This window comes from Bombina bombina, chromosome 9 (genome assembly GCF_027579735.1).
Source record: "Bombina bombina isolate aBomBom1 chromosome 9, aBomBom1.pri, whole genome shotgun sequence".
Classification (NCBI taxonomy): Eukaryota; Metazoa; Chordata; class Amphibia; order Anura; family Bombinatoridae; genus Bombina; species Bombina bombina.
The window spans coordinates 188,168,463-188,193,151 of record NC_069507.1 but is presented as its reverse complement, the minus strand read 5'-3'; the positions used below and the strand labels follow the sequence as shown (position 1 = coordinate 188,193,151).

Below are 24,689 nucleotides of genomic sequence, written 5' to 3'. Positions count from 1 at the left end.
TAGATACAAGGTAATCACAGAGATAAGTATATTAATATAACAGTGTTGGTTATGCAAAACTGGGTAATGGTATTTCAAAACTGGAACACGCACAATTTTCAGACTTAAATTACAGGATAAAGGCGTTAAAATATATATTACTTTTTACCTCTGTGATTACCTTGTATCTAATCCTCTGCAGACTGCCCCCTTATATCAGTGCTATTTACAGACTTCCATTTTAGCCAATCAGTGCTGACTCAAATAACAAAACGGGAGAGAGCACAGTTTTCTTTATGACACACATGAACTAGTAATGTCTAGCTTTGAAAAAACTGTCAAAATGCAAATAATGAGATAAGAGGCAGCCTTAAAGGACATATAAATTAGCATATGAGCCTTCCTAGCTTTAGTTTTCAGCAAATAATACCAAAAGAACAAAGCCAATTTCTCCTGTTAAGTGTATTCAGTCCACGGGTCATCCATTACTTATGGGATATATATTCCCTTCCCAACAGGAAGTTGCAAGAGGATCACCCAAGCAGAGCTGCTATATAGCTCCTCCCCTCACATGTCATATCCAGTCATTCTCTTGCAACCCTCAACATAGATGGAGGTCGTGAGAGGAGAGTGGTGTTTTATACTTAATTATTTCTTCAATCAAAAGTTTGTTATTTTTAAATGGCACCGGAGTGTGCTGTTTTTTTCTCAGGCAGTATTTGGAAGAAGAATCTGCCTGCGTTTTCTATGATCTTAGCAGAAGTAACTAAGATCCACTGGCTGTTCTCGCACATTCTGAGGAGTGGGGTAACTTCAGAAAGGGAATAGCGTGCGGGGTCTCCTGCAAATAAGGTATGTGCAGTAAAATATTTTTCTAAGGAATGGAATTGACTAAGAAAATACTGCTGATACCGATGTAATGTAAGTACAACCTTAAATGCAGTGAAAGCGACTGGTATCAGGCTGATTAATGTATATGCAGTGAAGTAATTTTCTAAGGAATGGAATTTGACTAAGAAAATGCTACTAATACTGAAGTAATGTAATAAGCCTTAAAATGCAGTAGAAGGACTGGTATCAGGCTTATCAATAGAGATGCATACTCTTTAAAAAAAAGGATGTTTAAAACGTTTGCTGGCATGTTTAATCGTTTTTCTGAGGTACATTGGTGATAAAACTTATTGGGGCATGAATTTTCCACATGGCTGACTTATATTTCTGCATAGAAACAGTTAACTGAGGTTCCCACTGTTGTAATAATGAGTGGGAGGGGCCTATTTTAGCGCTTTTTTGCGCAGTAAAAATTCAGTATCCGTCTTCCTGCATGACCCAGGACGTCTCTAGAGAGCTCAAGGGACTTCAAAAGTCATTTTTGAGGGAGGTAATCAGTCACAGCAGACCTGTGACAGTGTGTTGACTGTGTTAAAAACGTTTTTTTCTCTATTTGATTATCCGTTTTGGGTATTAAGGGGTTAATCATCCATTTGCAAGTGGGTGCAATGCTCTGCTAACTTAATACATTTACTGTGAAAATTTGGTTGCTATAACTGATTTGGTTCATTGTTATTTCAACTGTGACAGTTTTTTTTGTGCTTCTTAAAGGCGCAGTAGCGTTTTCTATATTGCTTGTAAATTTATTTTAAAGTGTTTTCCAAGCTTGCTAGTCTCATTGCTAGTCTGTTTAAACATGTCTGACACAGATGAATCTGTTTGTTCACTATGTTTGAAGGCCAGTGTGGAGCCCCATAGAAATGTGTACTAAATGTATTGATTTCACTTTAAATAATAAAGGTCAGTCTTTATCTGTAAAGGAATTATCACCAGACAACGAGGGGGAAGTTATGCCGACTAACTCTCCTCACGTGTCAGTACCTTCGCCTCCCGCTCAGGAGGCACGTGATATTGTGGCGCCAAGTACATCAGAGACGCCCATACAAATCACTTTACAAGACATGGCTACTATTATGAATAATACCCTGACAGAAGTATTATCTAAATTGCCAGAATTAAGAGGCAAGCGCGATTGCTCTGGGATAAGGACAGAGCGCGCTGGTGCTGTGAGAGCAATGTCCGATACTGCGTCACAGTTTGCAGAACATGAGGATGGAGAGCTTCATTCTGTGGGTGACGGATCTGATCCAGGGAATCCGGATTCAGAGATCTCTAATTTTAAATTTAAGCTTGAGAACCTCCGTGTATTGCTAGGGGAGGTTTTAGCGGCTCTGAATGACTGTAACACAGTTGCAATTCCAGAGAAATTATGTAGGCTGGATAGATACTATGTGGTTCCGGTGTGTACTGACGTTTTTCCTATACCTAAAAGGCTTACAGAAATTATTAGCAAGGAGTGGGATAGACCCGGTGTGCCCTTTTCCCCACCTCCTATATTTAGGAAAATGTTTCCAATAGACGCTACTACACGGGACCTATGGCAGACGGTCCCTAAGGTGGAGGGAGCAGTTTCTACTTTAGCTAAGCGTACCACTATCCCGGTGGAGGATAGTTGTGCTTTTTAGGATCCAATGGATAAAAAATTAGAAGGTTACCTTAAGAAAATGTTTGTTCAACAAGGTTTTATCTTACAGCCCCTTGCATGCATTGCGCCTGTCACTGCTGCTGCGGCATTCTGGTTTGAGTCTCTAGAAGAGGCCATTCACACAGCTCCATTGGATGAAATTATGGACAAGCTTAAAGCACTTAAGCTAGCTAATGCATTTGTTTCTGATGCCATTGTACATTTAACTAAACTAACGGCTAAGAACTTCGGATTCGCCATCCAGGCACGCAGAGCGCTATGGCTTAAATCCTGGTCAACTGACGTGACTTCTAAATCTAAATTTCTTAATATTCCTTTCAAGGGGCAAACCTTATTCGGGCCCGGCTTGAAAGAAATTATCGCTGACATTACTGGAGGTAAGGGTCATACTCTTCCTCAGGACAGGGCCAAATCAAAGGCCAAACAGTCTAATTTTCGTGCCTTTCGAAACTTCAAGGCAGGAGCAGCATCAACTTCCTCCGCTCCAAAACAGGAATGAACTGTTGCTCGTTACAGACAGGCCTGGAAAACTAACCAGTCCTGGAACAAGGGCAAGCAGGCCAGAAAACCTACTACTGCCCCTAAGACAGCATGAAGGGATGGCCCCCTATCCGGAAACGGATCTAGTGGGGGGCAGACTTTCTCTCTTTGCCCAGGCGTGGGCAAGAGATGTCCAGGATCCCTGGGCGTTGGAGATCATATCTCAGGGATATCTTTTGGACTTCAAAGCTTCTCCTCCACAAGGGAGATTTCATCTTTCAAGGTTATCAGCAAACCAAATAAAGAAAGAGGCATTTCTACGCTGTGTACAAGACCTCCTAGTAATGGGGGTGATCCACCCAGTTCCGCGGAAGGAACAAGGGCAAGGATTTTACTCAAATCTGTTTGTAGTTCCCAAGAAAGAGGGAACCTTCAGACCAATCTTGGACTTAAAGATCTTAAACAAATTCCTAAGAGTTCCATCATTCAAAATGGAAACTATTCGAACCATTCTACCCATGATCCAAGAGGGTCAGTACATGACCACAGTGGACTTAAAGGATGCCTACCTTCACATACCGATTCACAAAGATCATTATCGGTACCTAAGATTTGCCTTTCTAGACAGGCATTACCAGTTTGTAGCTCTTCCCTTCGGGTTAGCTACGGCCCCGAGAATTTTTACAAAGGTTCTGGGCTCACTTCTGGCGGTTCTAAGACCGCGAGGCATAGCGGTGGCTCCGTATCTAGACGACATTCTGATACAAGCATCAAGTTTTCAAATTGCCAAGTCTCATACAGAGATAGTTCTGGCATTTCTGAGGTTGCATGGGTGGAAGGTGAACGTGGAAAAGAGTTCTCTATTACCACTCACAAGAGTCTCCTTCCTAGGGACTCTTATAGATTCTGTAGAGATGAAAATTTACCTGACGGAGTCCAGGTTATCAAAACTTCTAAATGCTTGCCGTGTCCTTCATTCCATTTCACGCCCGTCAGTGGCTCAGTGCATGGAAGTAATCGGCTTAATGGTAGCGGCAATGGACATAGTGCCATTAGCGCGCCTGCATCTCAGACCGCTGCAATTATGCATGCTAAGTCAGTGGAATGGGGATTACTCAGATTTGTCCCCTCTGCTAAATCTGGATCAAGAGACCAGAGATTCTCTTCTCTGGTGGCTTTCTCGGGTCCATCTGTCCAAGGGTATGACCTTTCGCAGGCCAGATTGGACGATTGTCACAACAGATGCCAGCCTTCTAGGTTGGGGCGCAGTCTGGAACTCCCTGAAGGCTCAGGGATCGTGGACTCAGGAGGAGAAACTCCTTCCAATAAATATTCTGGAGTTAAGAGCAATATTCAATGCTCTTCTAGCTTGGCCTCAGTTAGCAACCCTGAGGTTCATCAGATTTCAGTCGGACAACATCACAACTGTGTCTTACATCAACCATCAAGGGGGAACCAGGAGTTCCCTAGCGATGTTAGAAGTCTCAAGGATAATTCGCTGGGCAGAGTCTCACTCTTGCCACCTGTCAGCGATTTACATCCCAGGCATGGAGAACTGGGAGGCGGACTTTCTAAGTCGCCAGACTTTTCATCCGGGGGAGTGGGAACTTCATCCGGAGGTGTTCCTTCAGCTGGTTCATCGTTGGGGCAAACCAGAACTGGATCTCATGGCGTCTCGCCAGAACTCCAAGCTTCCTCGTTACGGATCCAGGTCCAGGGACCGGGAAGCGGCGCTGATAGATGCTCTAGCAGCCCCTTGGGTTTTCAACATGGCTTATGTGTTTCCACCGTTTCCGCTGCTGCCTCGACTGATTGCCAAGATCAAACAGGAGAGAGCATCGGTGATTCTGATAGCGCCTGCGTGGCCACGCAGGACCTGGTATGCAGACCTAGTGGACATGTCGTCCTGTCCACCATGGTCTCTGCCTCTGAGGCAGGACCTTCTAATACAAGGTCCTTTCAACCATCCAAATCTAATTTCTCTGAGGCTGACTGCATGGAGATTGAACGCTTGATACTATCAAAGCGTGGCTTCTCGGAGTCAGTTATTGATATCTTAATACAGGCACGGAAGCCTGTTACCAGAAAAATTTACCATAAGATATGGCGTAAATATTTATATTGGTGCGAATCCAAGAGTTACTCATGGAGTAAGGTTAGGATTCCTAGGATATTGTCCTTTCTACAAGAGGGTTTAGAAAAGGGCTTATCTGCTAGTTCGTTAAAGGGACAGATTTCTGCTCTGTCTATTCTTTTACACAAACGTCTGGCAGAAGTTCCAGACGTCCAGGCTTTTTGTCAGGCTTTGGCTAGGATTAAGCCTGTGTTTAAGACTGTTGCTCCGCCGTGGAGCTTAAACTTGGTTCTTAAAGTTCTTCAAGGTGTTCCGTTTGAACCCCTTCATTCCATTGATATTAAGCTTTTATCTTGGAAAGTTCTGTTTTTGATGGCTATTTCCTCGGCTCGAAGAGTCTCTGAGTTATCTGCCTTACATTGTGATTCTCCTTATCTGATTTTCCATTCAGACAAGGTAGTTCTGCGTACTAAACCTGGGTTTTTACCTAAGGTAGTTTCTAACAGGAATATCAATCAGGAGATTGTTGTTCCATCATTATGTCCTAATCCTTCTTCAAAGAAGGAACGACTTTTGCATAATCTGGACGTAGTCCGTGCCCTGAAGTTCTATTTACAGGCAACTAAAGATTTTCGTCAAACTTCTTCGCTGTTTGTCGTTTACTCTGGACAGAGGAGAGGTCAAAAAGCTTCGGCAACCTCTCTCTCTTTTTGGCTTCGTAGCATAATACGTTTAGCCTATGAGACTGCTGGACAGCAGCCCCCTGAAAGAATTACAGCTCATTCCACTAGAGCTGTGGCTTCCACCTTGGCCTTTAAGAATGAGGCCTCTGTTGAACAGATTTGCAAGGCTGCGACTTGGTCTTCGCTTCACACTTTTTAAAAATTTTACAAATTTGACACTTTTGCTTCTTCGGAGGCTGTTTTTGGGAGAGAGGTTCTACAGGCAGTGGTTCCTTCCGTTTAAGTTCCTGCCTTGTCCCTCCCATCATCCGTGTACTTTAGCTTTGGTATTGGTATCCCATAAGTAATGGATGACCTGTGGACTGAATACACTTAACAAGAGAAAACATAATTTATGCTTACCTGATAAATTTATTTCTCTTGTAGTGTATCCAGTCCACGGCCCGCCCTGTCTTTTTAAGGCAGATCTAAATTTTTAATTAAAACTCCAGTCACCACTGCACCCTTTGGTTTCTCCTTTCTTGTCTTGTTTCGGTCGAATGACTGGATATGACATGTGAGGGGAGGAGTTATATAGCAGCTCTGCTTGGGTGATCCTCTTGCAACTTCCTGTTGGGAAGGGAATATATATCCCATAAGTAATGGATGACCCGTGGACTGAATACACTACAAGAGAAATACATTTATCAGGTAAGCATAAATTATGTTTTAATGATAAAATTAAATTGGAAAGTTGTTTAAAATTGCACGCCCTATCTAAATCAACATTAAAGTTTAATTTTGACTAGACTGTCCCTTTAAACACAGATTGCAGTGACTTGAGTTCTGACTATGTAATTCTGCCTGCAAACTCTGCAGTGTCCTTATGTTCCCCTTGGCCCAAATACCCATTGCAGTCTTGGTTGTATAAGCACTTTAGAAGCAATATATTTAGTTATATATTAGAACATCTTACATTTCATATCAGCTGCTGCATTATGCATACATTTGCAGTAAATGTTAATAACCAATCTCACTGATCTACAGTACAGTATTTGATTACAGTGTTATAGCTTATAATGAATTGGCTTGTAGGCTTTATATTTTAGGCTACGTGGTGATTAAAACATCTTGTCATTATCATTCATTTCCAGTATTACATTTCTGATATTTTGACTTAATAATCATAATATAATTTTATATGGAATGGATCTAGGAATGATGTCAATTTACAAAATATTTATTACGCTGAGAATTGCTACATCATTTTATATTCTATAAATAGTTTGATGTTAAATGGGGAGTTTATAGATGGTTTTATATGAAAGGACATGGCATTGAGAAAATACATTTGTAGAGAGCTATGAAGCAGTTTATTTTCTGCTAAAATATCTTATTACTGAAAAGGTACATTTTTAAGTGAATGTAAATTTTGATGAATCAGTGCCCGGTTTTTAATAATCCTATTAAAAACATGGGCACTTTCATTCATCAAACTTTAAATTACACAGATTTTTAAAAAATACTTACCTTTTCTTTCTGCAAGCCGCTCCAGCGCTTCCTCCGCCCATCACAATCCTCTGCCGACGTCAGAAATGACGATTCCGGCCTTCCACCAATCACAGGGTTGCCTTAGGCAATGACTCCCCGGGGGGGAAGCCATGATTGGAGGATGCCGTAATCGTCATTCCCGACGTAAGAAGAGGCTTGCGACAGGCTGGAGGGGCTTGCAGAAAGAAAAGGTAAGTATTTTAACAAAAGCAGTGTAATTTAAAGTTGTTTGAAAGTGCCCATGTTTTTAATAGGATTATTAAAACTGGGCACTCATTCCTCAAACTTTACATTCACTTTAAAGGGATACACAACATCTTTTCTTTAATAATTCCTACAGAGTATGCAATTTTAAACAACTTAATAATTCACTTCTATAAGCAATTTTTCTTAGTTCTCTTTGTATGTTTTGTTGAAAAGCACCAACATATAGGAGCTGGCCCACTTCTTGAGCACTATATATGCAGCAGTTTCCATCTAAAGGGGAGGAGAGTCCACAGCTTCATTCATTACTGTTAGGAATTAAGAACCTGGCCACCAGGAGGAGGCAAAGACACCCTAGCCGAAGGCTTAAATACCTCTCCCACTTCCCTCATCCGCCAGTCATTCTTTGCCTTTCGTCACAGGAGAATGGCAGACGAGTGCTGGAGTTTTCGGAGTAGTCTCTCATGGAGGGTAGTACTCTTCGCAGTGGGACTGGAGTTTTAAGTAGTCCTGTCAGCCTCTCAGTGAGAACCTGGGCGAAAGTTAGAGTCCAGAGATGCAGGGAGAGTCTTTCTGCGAAACCATCCCGACTCATATTAACAGCTCCATAAGCAATCAGCATTGACAAGTTTCGCTGCCTGCTTTCTTTACTCAAGTCCATGTCAGGAGCGAAGCTACTAACCTGTCACAATTGTTGGGCCGTGTTCCTGTTCCACGGCGTAGATTCTGGTAAGATCGTTTCATTTTTTATTGATAATGATAACATAGAAGACAGGGTCACAGTGTGGCGCCTTTTTCATCTTTACAGAATCGGGGTAATATTTTACAGGGGGGGTTTATACATGATATTGTTTATTGTGTCATTGCTGCGTTATGTGCGAGATAAGGCTCTGGCAATGTGTGGAACTTGCAGGTTACTTTGCACGGTCATTTTTTGGCACATTTTTCCCTAGTGCAGGGGCGGTCCTGCCAGGCATTCCATGTTACTGGCTGTGGCTATCTATCCTTCCCGTTGATCTGTGGCGCAGGAGACGTAGCGGTTTCTGTAGTCCGGGTCCTAGGATGTGATGAGTGTCCCGGCTATTGGTGGTATGAAGGTGCCTTGTTTAATAAATAAAGTTAGTCTAACCAAACACGCAAGCAAGCGATGGAGGACTCTGACGCGTTGGAAGGCTTTCCTTCCTTAAAGCCTCATTCCAGTTTTTTTTGTGAGGAGGTTCTGGTAGATCAGCTTTCTCAGCTATGTTCTACATTCCTTGATAAAGTTACAACATCTAAATGTAAATGGATGTCTAGTACTAATGAGCCGTCCACCTCTGAGGGGTCTTCATCCCGGGAAGTGTGTTCCCTACATTCATCTCCGATTGCACATGCAGCGCCCCGGGGGGCCAACCGTTACTCCTTCGGGAGAGATTCATTGGCCGTCAGACTTTGCGGACCAGCTGGAATCGGCAGTTTCTAAAGTGATCCATGCCTTACAACTTTCTGCTAAGCTCAAGCGTAGGGTTTATTATAGCGGCCCGGCCCAGAGTTTGTCCTCGCCGATGGGAAATCCAGAGGCTCTATGCGATGACGAGGCCCACTCCAACTCTTTGGAGGGGGCCCCCTTCTGGGTCGGAGTCCGTGTAATCTAAACCTCCGGCAGTGGAGAAGCTTTCTGCTACGGCAAGTGCTTGCTACTCTGGAGGTTCCGGAACCTAAGATACCGGAGGAACCTGCGATTCCTAAGCTCGACAAGGTATACAAGGACAGGGTAGTACCTCAGTCTTTCCCGGTTGCCGTTAAGATGGCTAATATTATTAAGAATGAATGGGAGCGATTAGGTTCTTCCTTTTCCCCTTCTTCTTCATTTAAGAAACTGTTACCCATTCCGGACTCTCAGCTTGAGCTGTGGGGGACCATCCCTAAGGTGAATGGTGCTATCTCTACGCTCGGGAAGCAGACGACTATTCCTCGCAAGGATAGTTTGTCATTTAAGGAGCCCATGGATAAAAAGCTGGAAAACATGTTGAGAAAGATGTTTCAGCCCACAGGGTTTGTTTTTCAGCCAGCAGCGGCCGTTGCTTTCCTACCGCAGGATAAGAAGGCTAAGCCTAAAGGATCTACTTTTCGTCCCTTTCGTGCGGACAAGGCCCAGCGCCAGCAACCCTTGGCAAAGCGGACCAATCCAAGGGATCTTGGAAGCCGGCTCAATCTTGGAACAAGTTTAAGCAGAGCAAGAAGCCCACCGAGACAAAATCGGCATGAAGGGGCGGCCCCCGACCGGTCTCCGGATCTTGTAGGGGGCAGATTATCTCTATTCTCAGATGCCTGGTTGCAGGACGTTCAGGACCCTTGGGTTCTAGAAGTGGTCTCCCAGGGTTACAGGATATGGTTCAGATCCCATCCGCCCGAGGGCAGATTCCTCCTGTCAAACCTGTCTTCAAGACCTGAGAAGAGAGAGGCCTTTCTAGAGTGTGTGAGAGATCTCGCCTCTCTCGGGGGTTATTGTACCAGTACACCTTGCCTAGAGGGGTACTAGTCCAACCTTTTTGTGGTCCCAAACAAGGAGGCCATGTTCCACCCGATTCTGGACCTAAAGTGTTTAAGCAAGTTTCTGAGTGTTCCAGCGTTCAAAATGGAAACTATCAGATCTATTCTGCCCCTGGTTCAAGAGGGACAGTTCATGAAGACTATAGACTTGAAGGATGCTTACCTTCATGTGCCAATCCACAGGGACCACTTCAGGTTCCTAAGGTTTGCATTTCTGGACCAACACTTCCAGTTTGTGGCCCTTCTTTTTAGTCTGGCGATGGCCCTGAGAGCCTTCATGAAGGTTCAGGGGGCGCTACTTGCAGTGGCCAGATCCAGGGGCATTGCGGTGGCACCTTACCTGGTTGACATCCTGGTTCAGTCGCCGTTGCTCAGCATAGCAGAGGATCATTCGAGGGCTCTTCTTCTTCTGCTCCAATCTCACAGTTGGAAGATCAACTCTGGAAAGCGTTCCCTGGTTCACTGCAACAGGGTGGAGTTCCTGGGCACAATAATAGACTCTATGTCCAGGAAGATATTTCTCACAGATCAGCGGCGCAGGAAGTTTTCATCCACCTGTCTTGCCCTTCAGTCCTCTTCAAGCTCATCGGTGGCTCAATGTATGGAGGTGATAGGTCTCATGGTGTCAAGCATAGATGTCATCCCATTCGCCAGGTTCCACCTCAGACCTCTTCAATTGTTCATGTTGAGACAGTGGAACGGCGATCATTCAGATCTATCACAGCTGATATCCCTGGATGCTCGGACTCAGAACTCCTCTCTTGGTGGATTCGTCCGGAGCAACTGTCCATGGGGACATCCTTCTTGAGACCGTCCTGGGAGATTGTGAAGACGGACGCCAGTCTGTCAGGATGGGGAGCTGTTTGGTGTGCCAGGATAGCACAAGGAAAGTGGTCCAGGGAGGAGACTCTCCTTCCGATCAACATCCTAGAACTACGAGCAATCTACAATGCTCTGAAGGCTTGGCTTTCTCTGGGGTCGGTCGGTTTCATCAGATTCCAGACCAACAACATTACCTCTGTGGCTTACATCAACCATCAGGTGGGTACGAGGAGCTCCCTCGTGATGAGGGAGGTGTCTCGGATTCTGGTGTGGGCGGAGTCCCACGACTGCTCTCTCTCAGCGATTCACATTCCAGGTGTGAAAAACTGGGAAGCGGACTTTCTCAGCAGACAGTCCTTCCATCCAGGGGAATGGTCTCTTCACCCCGAAGTGTGAGATTTGTCACAGATGGGGACCGCCGGAGATAGATCTCATAGCGTCCAGACTCAATTGCAAACTACCTCGATATGGGTCGAGGTCCAGGGATCCCCAGGCAGAGCTGATAGATGCTTTAGTGGTTCCTTGGAGATTCAGCCTAGCTTACATTTTTCCTCCATTACCACTTCTGCCTCGCATAGTGGCACCGATCAAACAGGAGCGGGCCCTTAGCCATTCTGATTGCTCCTTCGTGGCCGCGGAGGACGTGGTTTGCGGATATGGTAAGGATGTCATCCTCTCCGCCGTGGAGGTTACCCTGTCGCAGGGATCTGCTGTCACAGGACCCCTTTCAGCATCAAAATCTAGATTCTCTGAGGCTGACTGCGTGAAGATTGAACGCCTAGTCTTGGCCTAGAGAGGCTTTTCTTAAAGTGTGATTAATACTCTAATTCAGACAAGGAAGCCAGTCACTTGTTGCATCTACCATAAGGTGTGGAGGACTTACTTGTCTCCTGGTGTGAGAAGCATGGATATCCTTGGCATAAGGTGAAGGTAGCCAGGATTCTGTCCTTTCTCCAGGATGGCTTAGAGAAGGGTCTTGCCGCTAGTTCCTTAAAGGGACAGATTTCGGCATTATCAGTCTTGTTGCATAGGAGACTCGCTGAGCTCCCTGACATACAATCTTTTTTATTCAGGCTCTGTCTAGAATCAGACCTGTCTTTAGGCAGTCGGCTCTGCCTTGGAGCTTATAACTTAGTCCTTAAGGTTTTGCAGAGGGTTCCGTTTGAACCTATGCATTCCATAGACATTAAAGGGACAGTCAACCCAAAACTTACTGTTACTTATTTAGATTAGTTAATTAACAATCTTTACATCAAACTCTAGCCCAATTTTTATCTAAATAAACTTTGGCAGAAAATACACTTACTAGATCTCATCTGGCTGTTTTGAAATGGCCACCTGACTCCTCCTTCTCTGACGTCTCCCAAAAGCTTAGTACAGGATCCTCTCGTCCCTGCTCGCTCCTTTCATTCAGCTCCTTTCATCCAGTTCCTCTCATCAATCTCATGGCTGACTGATATGACAAAGATCCCACAATCTAATACTTTATAGAGGGGAGGGAGAAAGAGAGCTATATCTACAAGATGCTTCTTAATTAAAAAACCATAAATAAGGGGCAAATGTATGTTGCAGTAATAAAAAAAAATTATAGACACTGTTGTATCACAAAACTAAGTGTATAGAGTTGCACACACTGCAGAGCTTTATAAAAACAATCTGACAGTTAATTTCACTTTGTTCCGATTGCTGCAGGCTTATGGATAGATCTATAGATACTCTACCACTGTGGGCTGCATATTTGTTACCGACTTGTTTGGAAGATATTTACTATAGTAAAACGTATCATTATACAATAGGCTCACTTGATGGTATGCTGTATTGTATTATAATTATAAAGAGAAAATAAGTATTTTTATTAGTGCTTTCATGGTTAAAATACCCCCGCGTTTATTCATATTGTTTAGTCTGGTATACAAACGGCAAGTAGTCATTGTTAACCGTATTAACCCGTTTTTTTGTTAATTAGCAAGCAAGTATTTAATGTGTACACAAATGAACATTGTGCATTATTTGGCAATTAACAAGAATGAGAAATAGATATTTATCTTATGACCCCTGCACATACGCTTTGTTCTTAGCGCCAAAAGAAAATGCAAAGCTCAAGCATTGGAACAAATTTGTTATGGGGTTAGGGTATAGGGAGGGGGTAGAGGAGCTCTCTGTCATCTTTATACCCGGGCATCAGTCAGAACAGAGTGACTGTCAGACCGGGTCACTGGGAGCCATGATGGTGCCAGTGCACAGCCCGGAGTCAACAAGCAGCGAACACCCCCCCAGGAAAAGACAGCGGCTCACACATCTCAGCCCAGAGGAGAAAGTGCGCTCAGGAGGTGTGGTTACAGTCTGAATATAATGTCACTTGGGAATATGACTAAGGGGGGTAGTGTGTGTGTGTGTGTATATATATATCTCCAGCTTTCTAGACTTTTACAAAGTTTTACAAGTTTTACTCTAGACCTTGGGTATATGTTCCAAACAGTAATGAATGAAGCCGTGGACTCTCCTCCTCTTTAGATGGAAAACATAAATTATGCTTATCTGATAATTTAATTTCCATCGAGGGGAGGAGAGTCCACGACGGACTCTGATGGGCGGACCTAAATTTAATACTCTTCTGGCACCATTTATACCCTGATATTTCTCCTACTGTTCCTGGTTCCCTCGGCAGAATGACTGGGGGGTGAGGGAAGTGGGGAGGTATTTAAGCCTTTGGCTGGGGTGTCTTTACCTCTTCCTGGTGGCCAGGTTATTAATTCCCAACAGTAATGAATGAAGCCGTGGACTCTCCTCCCCTCGATGGAAATGAAAATTATCAGGTAAGCATAATTTATGTTTTTGAAAGAATGTTATACATTTGCAAGAGCACTAGATGGCAGCACTTTTTCCTTCCATGTAGTGCTCCAGATGCCTACCTAGGTATCTCTTCAACAAAGAATATCATGGGAACTAAGCAAATTTGGTAATAGAAGTAAATTTGAAACTTTTTTATAATGGTCTGCTTTGTCTGATTCACAAACAACAGTTTTTGGGTCTTATATCACTTTAAAGTAGTATAAAATATACAGTCCCCTTATGCTCCAGATCAGAGTGCATATGACTTTGTGCATTACATACTGCCGTCTGAGCATGTGCATAGGTTATGTATACAGATGATGCTACAGATTGTAGGTGAAAGTAAAATTAGAGTATAAATCTTAAAGGGACATAAAAGGTACAAAAATAAATTTTATTCTTGCACTATTGCTGACATATAACTGTGTTTAAAGGGACATGAAACCCACGTTTTTTTCTTTCATGATTCAGATAGAGAATACAATTTTGAACAACTTTCCAATTTACTTCTAATATTTAATTTGCTTTCTTCTCTTGTTAGGATTTGCTGAAAGGTTTATCTAGGCAAGCTAAGGAGCAGCAGAGAACCTAGGTTCTAGCTATTGATTGGTGGTTGCATATATTTATAGTTTGTGATTGGCTCACCCATGTGTTAAGTTAGAAACCAGTAGTGCATTGCTGCTCCTTCAACAAATTATACCAAGAGAATGAAACAGATTAGATAATATAATTAAATTAGAAAGTTGTTTAAAATTGCATTCTCTATCTGAATCATGAGAGAATTTTTTTGTTTCATGTCCCTTTAACTCCTGCACTATTGCTTGTGTTTAACTCCTGCACTATTGCTTGTGTTTAACTCCTGCACTATTGCTTGTGTTTAACTCCTGCACTATTGCTTGTGTTTAACTCCTACACTATTGCTTGTGTTTAACTCCTACACTATTGCTTGTGTTTAACTCCTACACTATTGCTTGTGTTTAACTCCTGCACTATTGCTTGTGTTTAACTCCTACACTATTGCTTGTGTTTAACTCCTGCACTATTGCTTGTGTTTAACTCCTACACTATTGCTTGTGTTTAACTCCTGCACTATTGCTTGTGTTTAACTCCTGCACTATTGCTTGTGTTTAACTCCTACACTATTGCTTGTGTTTAACTCCTACACTATTGCTTGTGTTTAACTCCTGCACTATTGCTTGTGTTTAACTCCTGCACTATTGCTTGTGTTTAACTCCTGCACTATTGCTTGTGTTTAACTCCTACACTATTGCTTGTGTTTAACTCCTGCACTATTGCTTGTGTTTAACTCCTACACTATTGCTTGTGTTTAACTCCTGCACTATTGCTTGTGTTTAACTCCTGCACTATTGCTTGTGTTTAACTCCTGCACTATTGCTTGTGTTTAACTCCTACACTATTGCTTGTGTTTAACTCCTGCACTATTGCTTGTGTTTAACTCCTACACTATTGCTTGTGTTTAACTCCTGCACTATTGCTTGTGTTTAACTCCTGCACTATTGCTTGTGTTTAACTCCTGCACTATTGCTTGTGTTTAACTCCTGCACTATTGCTTGTGTTTAACTCCTGCACTATTGCTTGTGTTTAACTCCTACACTATTGCTTGTGTTTAACTCCTGCACTATTGCTTGTGTTTAACTCCTGCACTATTGCTTGTGTTTAACTCCTGCACTATTGCTTGTGTTTAACTCCTGCACTATTGCTTGTGTTTAACTCCTACACTATTGCTTGTGTTTAACTCCTACACTATTGCTTGTGTTTAACTCCTGCACTATTGCTTGTGTTTAACTCCTGCACTATTGCTTGTGTTTAACTCCTGCACTATTGCTTGTGTTTAACTCCTGCACTATTGCTTGTGTTTAACTCCTGCACTATTGCTTGTGTTTAACTCCTGCACTATTGCTTGTGTTTAACTCCTGCACTATTGCTTGTGTTTAACTCCTGCACTATTGCTTGTGTTTAACTCCTGCACTATTGCTTGTGTTTAACTCCTGCACTATTGCTTGTGTTTAACTCCTACACTATTGCTTGTGTTTAACTCCTGCACTATTGCTTGTGTTTAACTCCTGCACTATTGCTTGTGTTTAACTCCTGCACTATTGCTTGTGTTTAACTCCTACAAAGTGGATTTGAAACACACATTTTTTTTCTTTCATGATTTAGAGAGAGAATGCAATTGTAAACAATTTTCCAGTTTACTTCTGTTATCTTATTTGTTTCATTCTCACGATATGCTTTGTTGAAAAGCATATCTAGGTAGGTTCGGGAGCTTTTGATTGGTGGCTGCACATATATGCCTTGTGTTATTGGCTCACCCATGTGCATTGCTGTTTCTTCAGCAAAGGATACAAAGAGAATGACGCAGATTAGATAATAAGAGAAATAAACTGGAAAGTTGTTTCAATCATGAAAGAAACATTTTAGGTTTCATTTCCCTTTTAAAGTCAGCTCCAGACCAGCAATTCACTACTTGGGAGCTAGCTGAACATATCAGGTCAGCCAATCACCAACTACATTCCAGTAGTGCATTGCTGCTCCGTACCCTACCTAGATATTGTTTGCAACAAAAGTTGGCAAGAGAAAGTACATTTAAATGTTTCCTAAAATTGCATCTTAACTTTGAAAGTTTAATGTTGACCTGCATGTCCCTTTAAGAGTGATTATCATATAAAGGAAGGTTCCTTTCATTATTTGATGGACAGCAGATATAACAGACGAGGTACCTGGAAATATTGTTATTATTTACTTGGAACAAAAAGGATGGTTCTATGTTCTGACGGTTGGATCTGCCCAGGCTTTTTGTTTGCTCTTATAGATTCTGACCGTAAGGAGACACAATCAGCCTTGCACGCAAGTGTACTTATGCTTTATAGTCTGCTGTATTTCTTTTTCTGTTCCCTGCATAACTGCATTTCTAGGTGCTTTTATAGAACTGCTTGTTCTTCAAATGAACCATCACATTTAATAGTATGTTTTCTTTCATTTTCAGTTAGTTTGTTCTTGTGTTATTTCCCTGTATACACAGGAATTTGTACCGTCTCATAGTGTTTAAAGGGATATAATACTCATATGCTAAATCACTTGAAACTGATGCAGTATAACTGTAAAAAGCTGACAGGAAAATATCACCTGAGCATCTCTATGTAAAAAAGGAAGATATTTTACCTCGTAATTTCCTCAGCTCACCAGAGTAAGTGCTGTGTAAAAAGTTATACATCAGCTGCAGGTAAAAAAAATGAAGAAATAAACTGCAGCCAATCGGCATCAACAGTACTGAGGTCATGAACTTTTACTGTGATCTCATGAGATTTCACTTAAAGTGATAGTCATCACCAGAATTTTTGTTGTTTAAAAAGAAAGATAATTCCTTTATTACCCATTCCCCAGCTTTGCATAACCAACACTGTTATAGAAATACGTTTTACCTCTGTAATTACCTTGTATCTAAGCCTCTGCAGACTGCCCCCTTATTTCAGTTCTTTTGACAGACTTGCATTTTAGCCAATTAGTGCTCACTCCAGGGTAACTTCACGTGCATGTGCTTAATGTTTTCTATATGAAACACGTGCACTAATGCCATCTAGTGGTCAAAATGCATTGAGTTGAGAGGCAGGCTTCAAGGTCTAAGAAATTAGCATATGAACCTCCTAAGTGTAGCTTTCAACTAAGAATACCAAAAGAACAAAGCAAAATTGGTGATAAAAGTAAATTGGAAAATTGTTTCAAATTACATTTCTTATTTAAATCATGTTTTTTTTTTGGACTTGACTGTCCCTTTAACTCTCATGAGATTTCATAGTAACCTTCCTTAAACTGAATAGGGAAATAACATGAGTGTGCAGAGGCTCGCTCCCTTGCAGGTCCCGGGACAGACATACTGATTTGCTGCTTAAAGTCCTTTGCATTGGGGTTTGAATACTTAGTACATTTTGAGGTAAAATATCTTTTTTTACATAGAGATGTTCAGGTGATATTTTCTAGTCAGATATTTTCAGATATGCTGCATCACTTTCATGTGTTTCAACTTTTGGGTATCATGGCCTTTAACTATTTTAAATTAATTTAAAAAAAAAAAAGATTCATCAACTTTTTTTTTTTTTTGCCACTATATATCTAGTTGGCAAAGGTGTTTCTAGCGCAGAACAGGACCTGTGGAAGAAAAGCTTCTCTAGTTTTGAAAGAGGAATTCTGAACTTTGAATCTATTGAGGATACCACAAATACAGCTCTATTACTGTGCAACATGGGGAGGCTAATGAGGATTTGCGCTCAAGCTCACTGTAGTGATGGAAATGACTGTAGGAGAGGAGAATTCTCCCCAGAAGAAGCTCTATACTATAATAAGGTGAGGATTTTATTTACCTCTATATAACAGTTGCATACCTTAAAGGGACATTGCTTACTAGTTTGTTAGGACAGGTCATTTTTACACTACTCATCCTGGAACTGTTCAATCTCCACAAATGAAAAAAAAGTTCTGCATAAGATGCATTTTAATATTATTATTTTATTTACAGTGTTGCAGAACTTAGTATTATTTACAGTTACACTGACTATACAGGGGTAGAAGACACAGTCTATGAGATACAAGTTGATGTAGACCAGTTTTAGGAAGGTGGGCTTGTGTTTTTATATGTTAAAGGACACAAATTAAGAACAGCCAAGACAAAGAAATGTTCCCTGTATCATGTGACAGCCATCAGCCAATAGGTTTGTTTTTTTTTTGTTTTAATTCATGATCTATCTGAATAAGTGTTTAATTTTGACATTAGTCCCTCTTTAGGTGATGTGTTTTTAGGTGAGGCTTGAAATTCTGAAAGCTTGAGGAAAGTCTTATAGAGACTTATAGTTAACATTACTACTTAAAAGGGGAATCAAAGATTTATGTTTTGACTGTATAGAAAATTATTTTTATAGGTAAGGGAACTTTTATTTCTCTTTCTGTTCCTCTAATTTTTCTGAAGAGCCCAGTCTAATCAAAATGAAAGTTTCATGATTCATATAGGGCATGCAATTTTAAACAACTTTACAATTTACTTTTGGCTCTCATGCTAATTTATATGCCCTTGAAAGCTGCCTCTTATCTCAGTGCTTTTTGACAGTTTTCCACAGCTAGACAGCGCTAGTACATGTGTGCCATATAGATAACATTCTGGGAGGTGTTTCTGCCTACCCCAGTGATCAGAGACCACCATATACCCACCACTCAATGTGTAAAGAAATTGATTAAACACTTCGAAAATTGTAATATAAAATGTTTAATTAAATGTAGTAACAAAATGTAATAACGCAACTTTGCACCGTATACTTGTATTTATTTTGTTCCTTTAACTTACTGGTTTTCAAACCTGTCCTCAGGCCTCCCCAACAGGCCAGGTTTTCTGGATTACCTTAGATGAGTGCAGGTCAAATTACCATGTTTATTAATCAGCTGATTGGTTCACCTGTGCTCCAGTTCAGATATTCTCAAAATGTGGCCTATTAGGGAGTCCTGCAGACAGGTTTGAAAACCAATGCTTTATTTTAATTGTGAAAATTCTGGGTTTTCTGTTAACAGTAGAAATGCAGATTTCACTTCATAGCTATATTCCTCAATCATTAACTGCACACTCTAGTAACCTATTTACAATTGGCTTCAGCAGAGGAGTAAACCTAGGTTACAACATGGCAATACTCCTCGCTTTATGGACATTAAAACTTTACACTTATTTTTTTAAAATATTTAAACAACTAATATAATTTTTGTAAACCTTTTTGGTGGTCTTGATATTGTATGTGACTGTGTGTTCATAAGAAAATAATTTACAGAGGAGCAACATGCGTGTTTAAGGTGTCAAACACCTTAAATGTTTTCCACTGTGACAGCCCTCCATTTGATTTGGTTGTTATTATAATCTTTATAACTTAGATGAACACGGAATAGGGGAGACCAAAATAATAAAATGTCACCCCCATATGGTGCTGCCTTCTTATTATGTTACATGATAAATAAAACAAAACAAAAAGAATGACAGAAAAGAAAGAAATATAAGTCGAGAGATTGGGCACACTATCTTCTACTAGGTTTAATAAAATATCCTGCTTTATTAGGTTTCAAAATTAAAAATATTATTCCAGTTACTAAAATACAGCACCGGATCAATTTTGGACAGGGTTTTATAGGGCTAGTTCGGAAATGATAGTTCCCTGAATAGTGCTCTTAGCCTCAGTGCAGATTACAAAGACTCACTCATTCAAAACATTGCTGGTACATCACTCATCCCCCAAGTATTACCGGCCCATATACAGGAACCTCAACATCTGTTTGTGTATGAGACCAAACCAAGCAAAATGGGCCCTTTTTAGTGCAGCTTCATTTATATTGTTTCATGCCCCTTTAGATAAATTTACTGGTGTTTTTATTTTGGATTGTATTTATGCTTTTTAATATTTTCTCCCATTTAGGCAATTGACTATTATCACAAGGCATTAAGAACTCTAGATAAGAGAGAAACTCATCAAGCTGTTTGGGATTCAGTTTATTGGGAACTGTCAACAACATACTTTACTATGGCTACTCTACTTCAAGATTATGCTCCACTTTCCAGAAAAGCACAAGAACAGGTGAGAAAGCGGAATGACTTAAATCCTCAACTTATGATCAAACAGCTACAGTGTTTAATCCAATGTCTGGGAAAGTTTAAAGGTGCACTCTGATACAGAAATGACATGTTCCGTTTTGCCTTTTGTCTTTCCTTTACCAATAATCTGTTTTACCTGCTGGCGTGTATTACATTTTGTACAAATAGTTCTTTTACCTTTTTATTTTCTCATTTTAAATAGCTGGGTTTTACCTGTTGTATCTATACCTATACTGGAAATTTCAGTAACTTAAAGGGACAGTCTACTTGATAAAGTTTATTTAAAAAGATAGATAATCCCTTTGTTATTCCCCAGTTTTGCATAACCAATATGGTTATATTAATATACGTTTTTATCTCTGTGATTACCTTGTATCTAAGCTTTGGCACACTGCCCCCTTATCTCAGTGCTTTTTACAAACTTGCATTTTAGCCAATTAGTGCTGATTCGTGCATAATTTCCTGGGAGTGAGCACAATTCTATTTTAATGGCACACATGAACTAGCACTGTCTGGCTGTGAAAAGCTGATAAAAAACACTGAGATAACAGGCTACCTGCAGGGGCTTAGAAACAGGCAAAGAGCTTATAAAGTATATTAATATAACAATGTTGGTTATGCAAAGCTGAGGAATTGGTAGTAAAAGCATATCTTTTTAAACAATAAAAAAAATCAACTAGACTGTCACTTTAAGTACTGGTTATATATGTTCTCTCTTGGTATTGTTTTTTGAGTAAACATCAAGAAATATGATAAGGAAGTGTAAATAATTTAGATAAGCTAACAAGGTCTGCTCTCCCTACAATCTCAGCCTATTTCGATATATTGTGGTTTCAATTTGCTATTTCATATACAAAACCCCTGAAAGGAACGTTTTCTTATACATTTTATACTCTGCTGCTGGTATAACAAATCATTGGAAACATATGGAAAAAGATCGCTCTCCTTATTTCAGATTTAAATTACAGGAAAAGCAGGCACCCATAAATAAAGATTATCTGTCAGTACTCGGTAATATAAGCAGTAATCTACAATGTGAGTTCCTCTGCAGATCACAGCTAATATTGTTGTGTATTCACTGGTAACCTTGTCACATGTGTTCAGCTTCAGAGTCTGAAAATCAGGATAGTGCACTAGAAGTAGTACATCTTCTGATTGACCTCAGGGACCATTTAGAACACAGGAAAAAAACTAGTGTATGAGGAGACGGTGGGTTTCAAAAAAATCAGTAACAGGGTGTATTTCTCTTGTAAGGTGTATCCAGTCCACGGATCATCCATTACTTGTGGGATATTCTCCTTCCCAACAGGAAGCTGCAAGAGGATCACCCACAGCAGAGCTGTCTATATAGCTCCTCCCCTAACTGCCACCTCCAGTCATTCTCTTGCAGCTCTCGACAAGGGAAGTAGCTAGAGAGATGTGGTGACTTAGTGTAGTTTATCTTCAATCAAAAGTTTGTTATTTTTAAATGGTACCGGAGTTGTACTGTTTTTACATCAGGCAGAAATTAGAAGAAGTGTTTTGCCTGAGGTTTTTTGATGATCTTAGCAGGTTGTAACTAAGATCCACTGCTGTTCTCACACATAACTGAAGAGTATGGAAAAACTTCAGCTGGGAGAACGGCCTGCAGAATCAACTGCCTTGAGGTATGTTCAGTATATTTTTTTCTAGAGAGATAATAAGAAGTCTAGAAAATGCTGACAGTGCCTGATATATTTGAGGTAAGCCTGATTGCAGTGATTTAATAACGACTGGCATCATGCTTGCAGTAAAGGGTAACTTTCATGTTACTTGCTCTTATGGCTTAGTATGTTAAACGTTTACAGGATTGATAAGGAACGTTTTTTACTAAGGGTGATAAATCTTTATTTGGGGCCTAGTTTTCAACATGGCTGTTATTTGACTCCTATGAGTAGTTTTTTAGGCCCTCTGACTTTCAGTGCATGGTGGGAGGGGCCTATTTTTGCGCTCTAATTGCGCAGTAACTTTTAAACTCTGAGACATCCAGCTTCCCTGAAGGAGTCCCCTGACATATTGGACCTCTGTAAAGGGTTTTTGTGCCTGCAAAAGTCGTTTTATGGGAAGGTAGGAGCCACAGTAGAGCTGTGGCAGTTTGCCTGTGACTGTTATAACGGTTTTACCGTTTTTTGGCTTCGTTTTTGAGCCTGAGGGGTTAATCATCCATTTGCAAGTGGGTGCAATGCTATTTTACCCTATTAGATACACTGTTAAAATTTCATAGAGTTAACTGCTTTTTTCACTGTTTTGCAGTTTTTGTGTTTTTTTTTCTCTTAAAGGCACAGTACCGTTTTTTATATTCTGCCTTTTCACATTAATTAAAGTGTTTTCAAAGCTTGCTGGTCTCATTACTAGTCTGTTAAACATGTCTGACATAGAGGAAACTCCTTGTTCATTATGTTTAGAAGCCATTGTGGAACCCCCTCTTAGAATGTGTACCAAATGCACTGATCTTACTATAAGTTATAAAGGTCATATTCTGGCTTTAAAAGATTTATCACCAGAGGAAACTGACAAGGGGGAAGTTATGCCGACTAACTCTCCCCACGTGTCAGAACCTTTGACTCCCGCTCAAGGGATGCCCGCTCAAGAGGCGCCAAGTACATCTAGCGCGCCCATAGCGTTTTCTTTACAAGACATGGCGGCAGTTATGGATCATACCCTTACAGTGGTATTGTCCAAACTACCAGGGTTACAAGGAAAGCGAGACAGCTCTGGGGCTAGGAGAAATACAGAGCACTCTGACGCTTTAGTAGCTATGTCTGATATCCCCTCACAATATGCAGAAGCTGAGGAAGGAGAGCTTCTATCTGTGGGTGATTTTTCTGACTCAGGGAAGATGCTTCATCCTGATTCTGATATGTCTACATTTAAATTTAAGCTTGAACACCTCCGCGTGTTGCTCAGGGAGATTTTAGCTACTCTGGATGACTGTGACACCATTGTAGTGCCAGAGAAATTGTGTAGATTGGATAAATACTATGCAGGGCCTGTTTACACTGATGTTTTTCCAATACCTAAGAGGTTTTCAGAAATTATTACTAAGGAATGGGATAGACCAGGTGTACCGTTCTCTCCCCCTCCTGTTTTTAAGAAGATGTTTCCCATAGATGCCGCTACACGGGACTTATGGCAAACGGTCCCTAAGGTGGAGGGAGCAGTCTCTACAATAGCTAAGTATACAACTATCCCCGTCGAGGACAGTTGTGCTTTCCTAGATCCAATGGATAAAAAGTTAGAGGATTACCTTAAGAAAATGTTTATTCAACAGGGTTTTATTCTCCAGCCTCTTGCATGCATTGCCCCTGTCACTGCTGCTGCGGCCTTCTGGTTTGAGTCTCTGGAAGAGGCTCTACAGGTAGAAACCCCATTGGATGATATACTTGACAAGCTTAAAAGGCTTAAGCTAGCCAATTCATTTGTTTCTGACGCCGTTGTTCATTTAACCAAACTAACGGCTAAGAACTCAGGTTTTGCTATACAGGCGCGTAGGGCGCTATGGCTTAAATCATGGTCAGCTGACGTTACTTCAAAGTCTAAGCTTCTCAACAGGTCCAACAAATTAAGGACCAAACAAACTAATTTTCGTGCCTTTCGAAACTTCAAGACTGGCGCGGCATCAACTTCCTCTAATACAAAACAAGAGGGAAATTTTGCCCAGTCCAAGCCGGTCTGGAGACCTAACCAGGCTTGGAACAAAGGTATGCAGGCCAAGAAGCCTGCTGCTGCCTCTAAGACAGCATGAAAGATCAGCCCCCGATCCGGTAACGGATCTAGTAGGGGGCAGACTTTCTCTCTTCGCCCAGGCTTGGGCAAGACATGTCCAGGATCCCTGGGCATTGGAAATTGTGTCCCAGGGATATCTTCTGGACTTCAAAGCTTCTTCCCCAAAAGGAAGATTTCACCTCTCACAATTATCTGCAAACCAGATAAAGAGAGAGGCATTCTTCCATTGTGTTCAAGACCTCCTAGTTATGGGAGTGATCCACCCAGTTCCAAAGGAGGAACAGGGGCAAGGCTTCTATTCAAATCTATTTGTGGTTCCCAAGAAAGAGGGAACCTTCAGACCAATCTTAGATCTCAAGATCCTAAACAAATTTCTCAGGGTCCCATCCTTCAAGATGGAGACTATTCGAACCATCCTACCTATGATCCAGGAGGGTCAATATATGACTACCGTGGACTTAAAGGATGCTTATCTTCAGATTCCGATACACAGAGATCATCATTGGTTTCTCAGGTTCGCCTTCCTAGACAGGCATTACCAGTTTGTGGCTCTTCCCTTTGGGTTAGCCACGGCACCAAGAATCTTTACGAAGGTTCTGGGGTCACTTCTGGCGGTCCTAAGGCCGCGGGGTATAG

At 41.2% G+C, this 24,689-nt stretch overlaps 1 protein-coding gene across 1 annotated transcript in view; it reads left to right on the top strand.

The window, feature by feature from the left end:
• The window catches only part of EDRF1 (erythroid differentiation regulatory factor 1), a 287,034-nt gene that overhangs the window by 111,846 nt on the left and 150,499 nt on the right, over positions 1-24,689 (top strand). The window contains exons 18-19 of the mRNA XM_053692524.1: positions 17,808-18,034; positions 20,134-20,292. Of these exons, the coding sequence (XP_053548499.1) occupies positions 17,808-18,034; positions 20,134-20,292 (386 nt within the window). The remainder of the gene's footprint in view (positions 1-17,807; positions 18,035-20,133; positions 20,293-24,689) is intronic.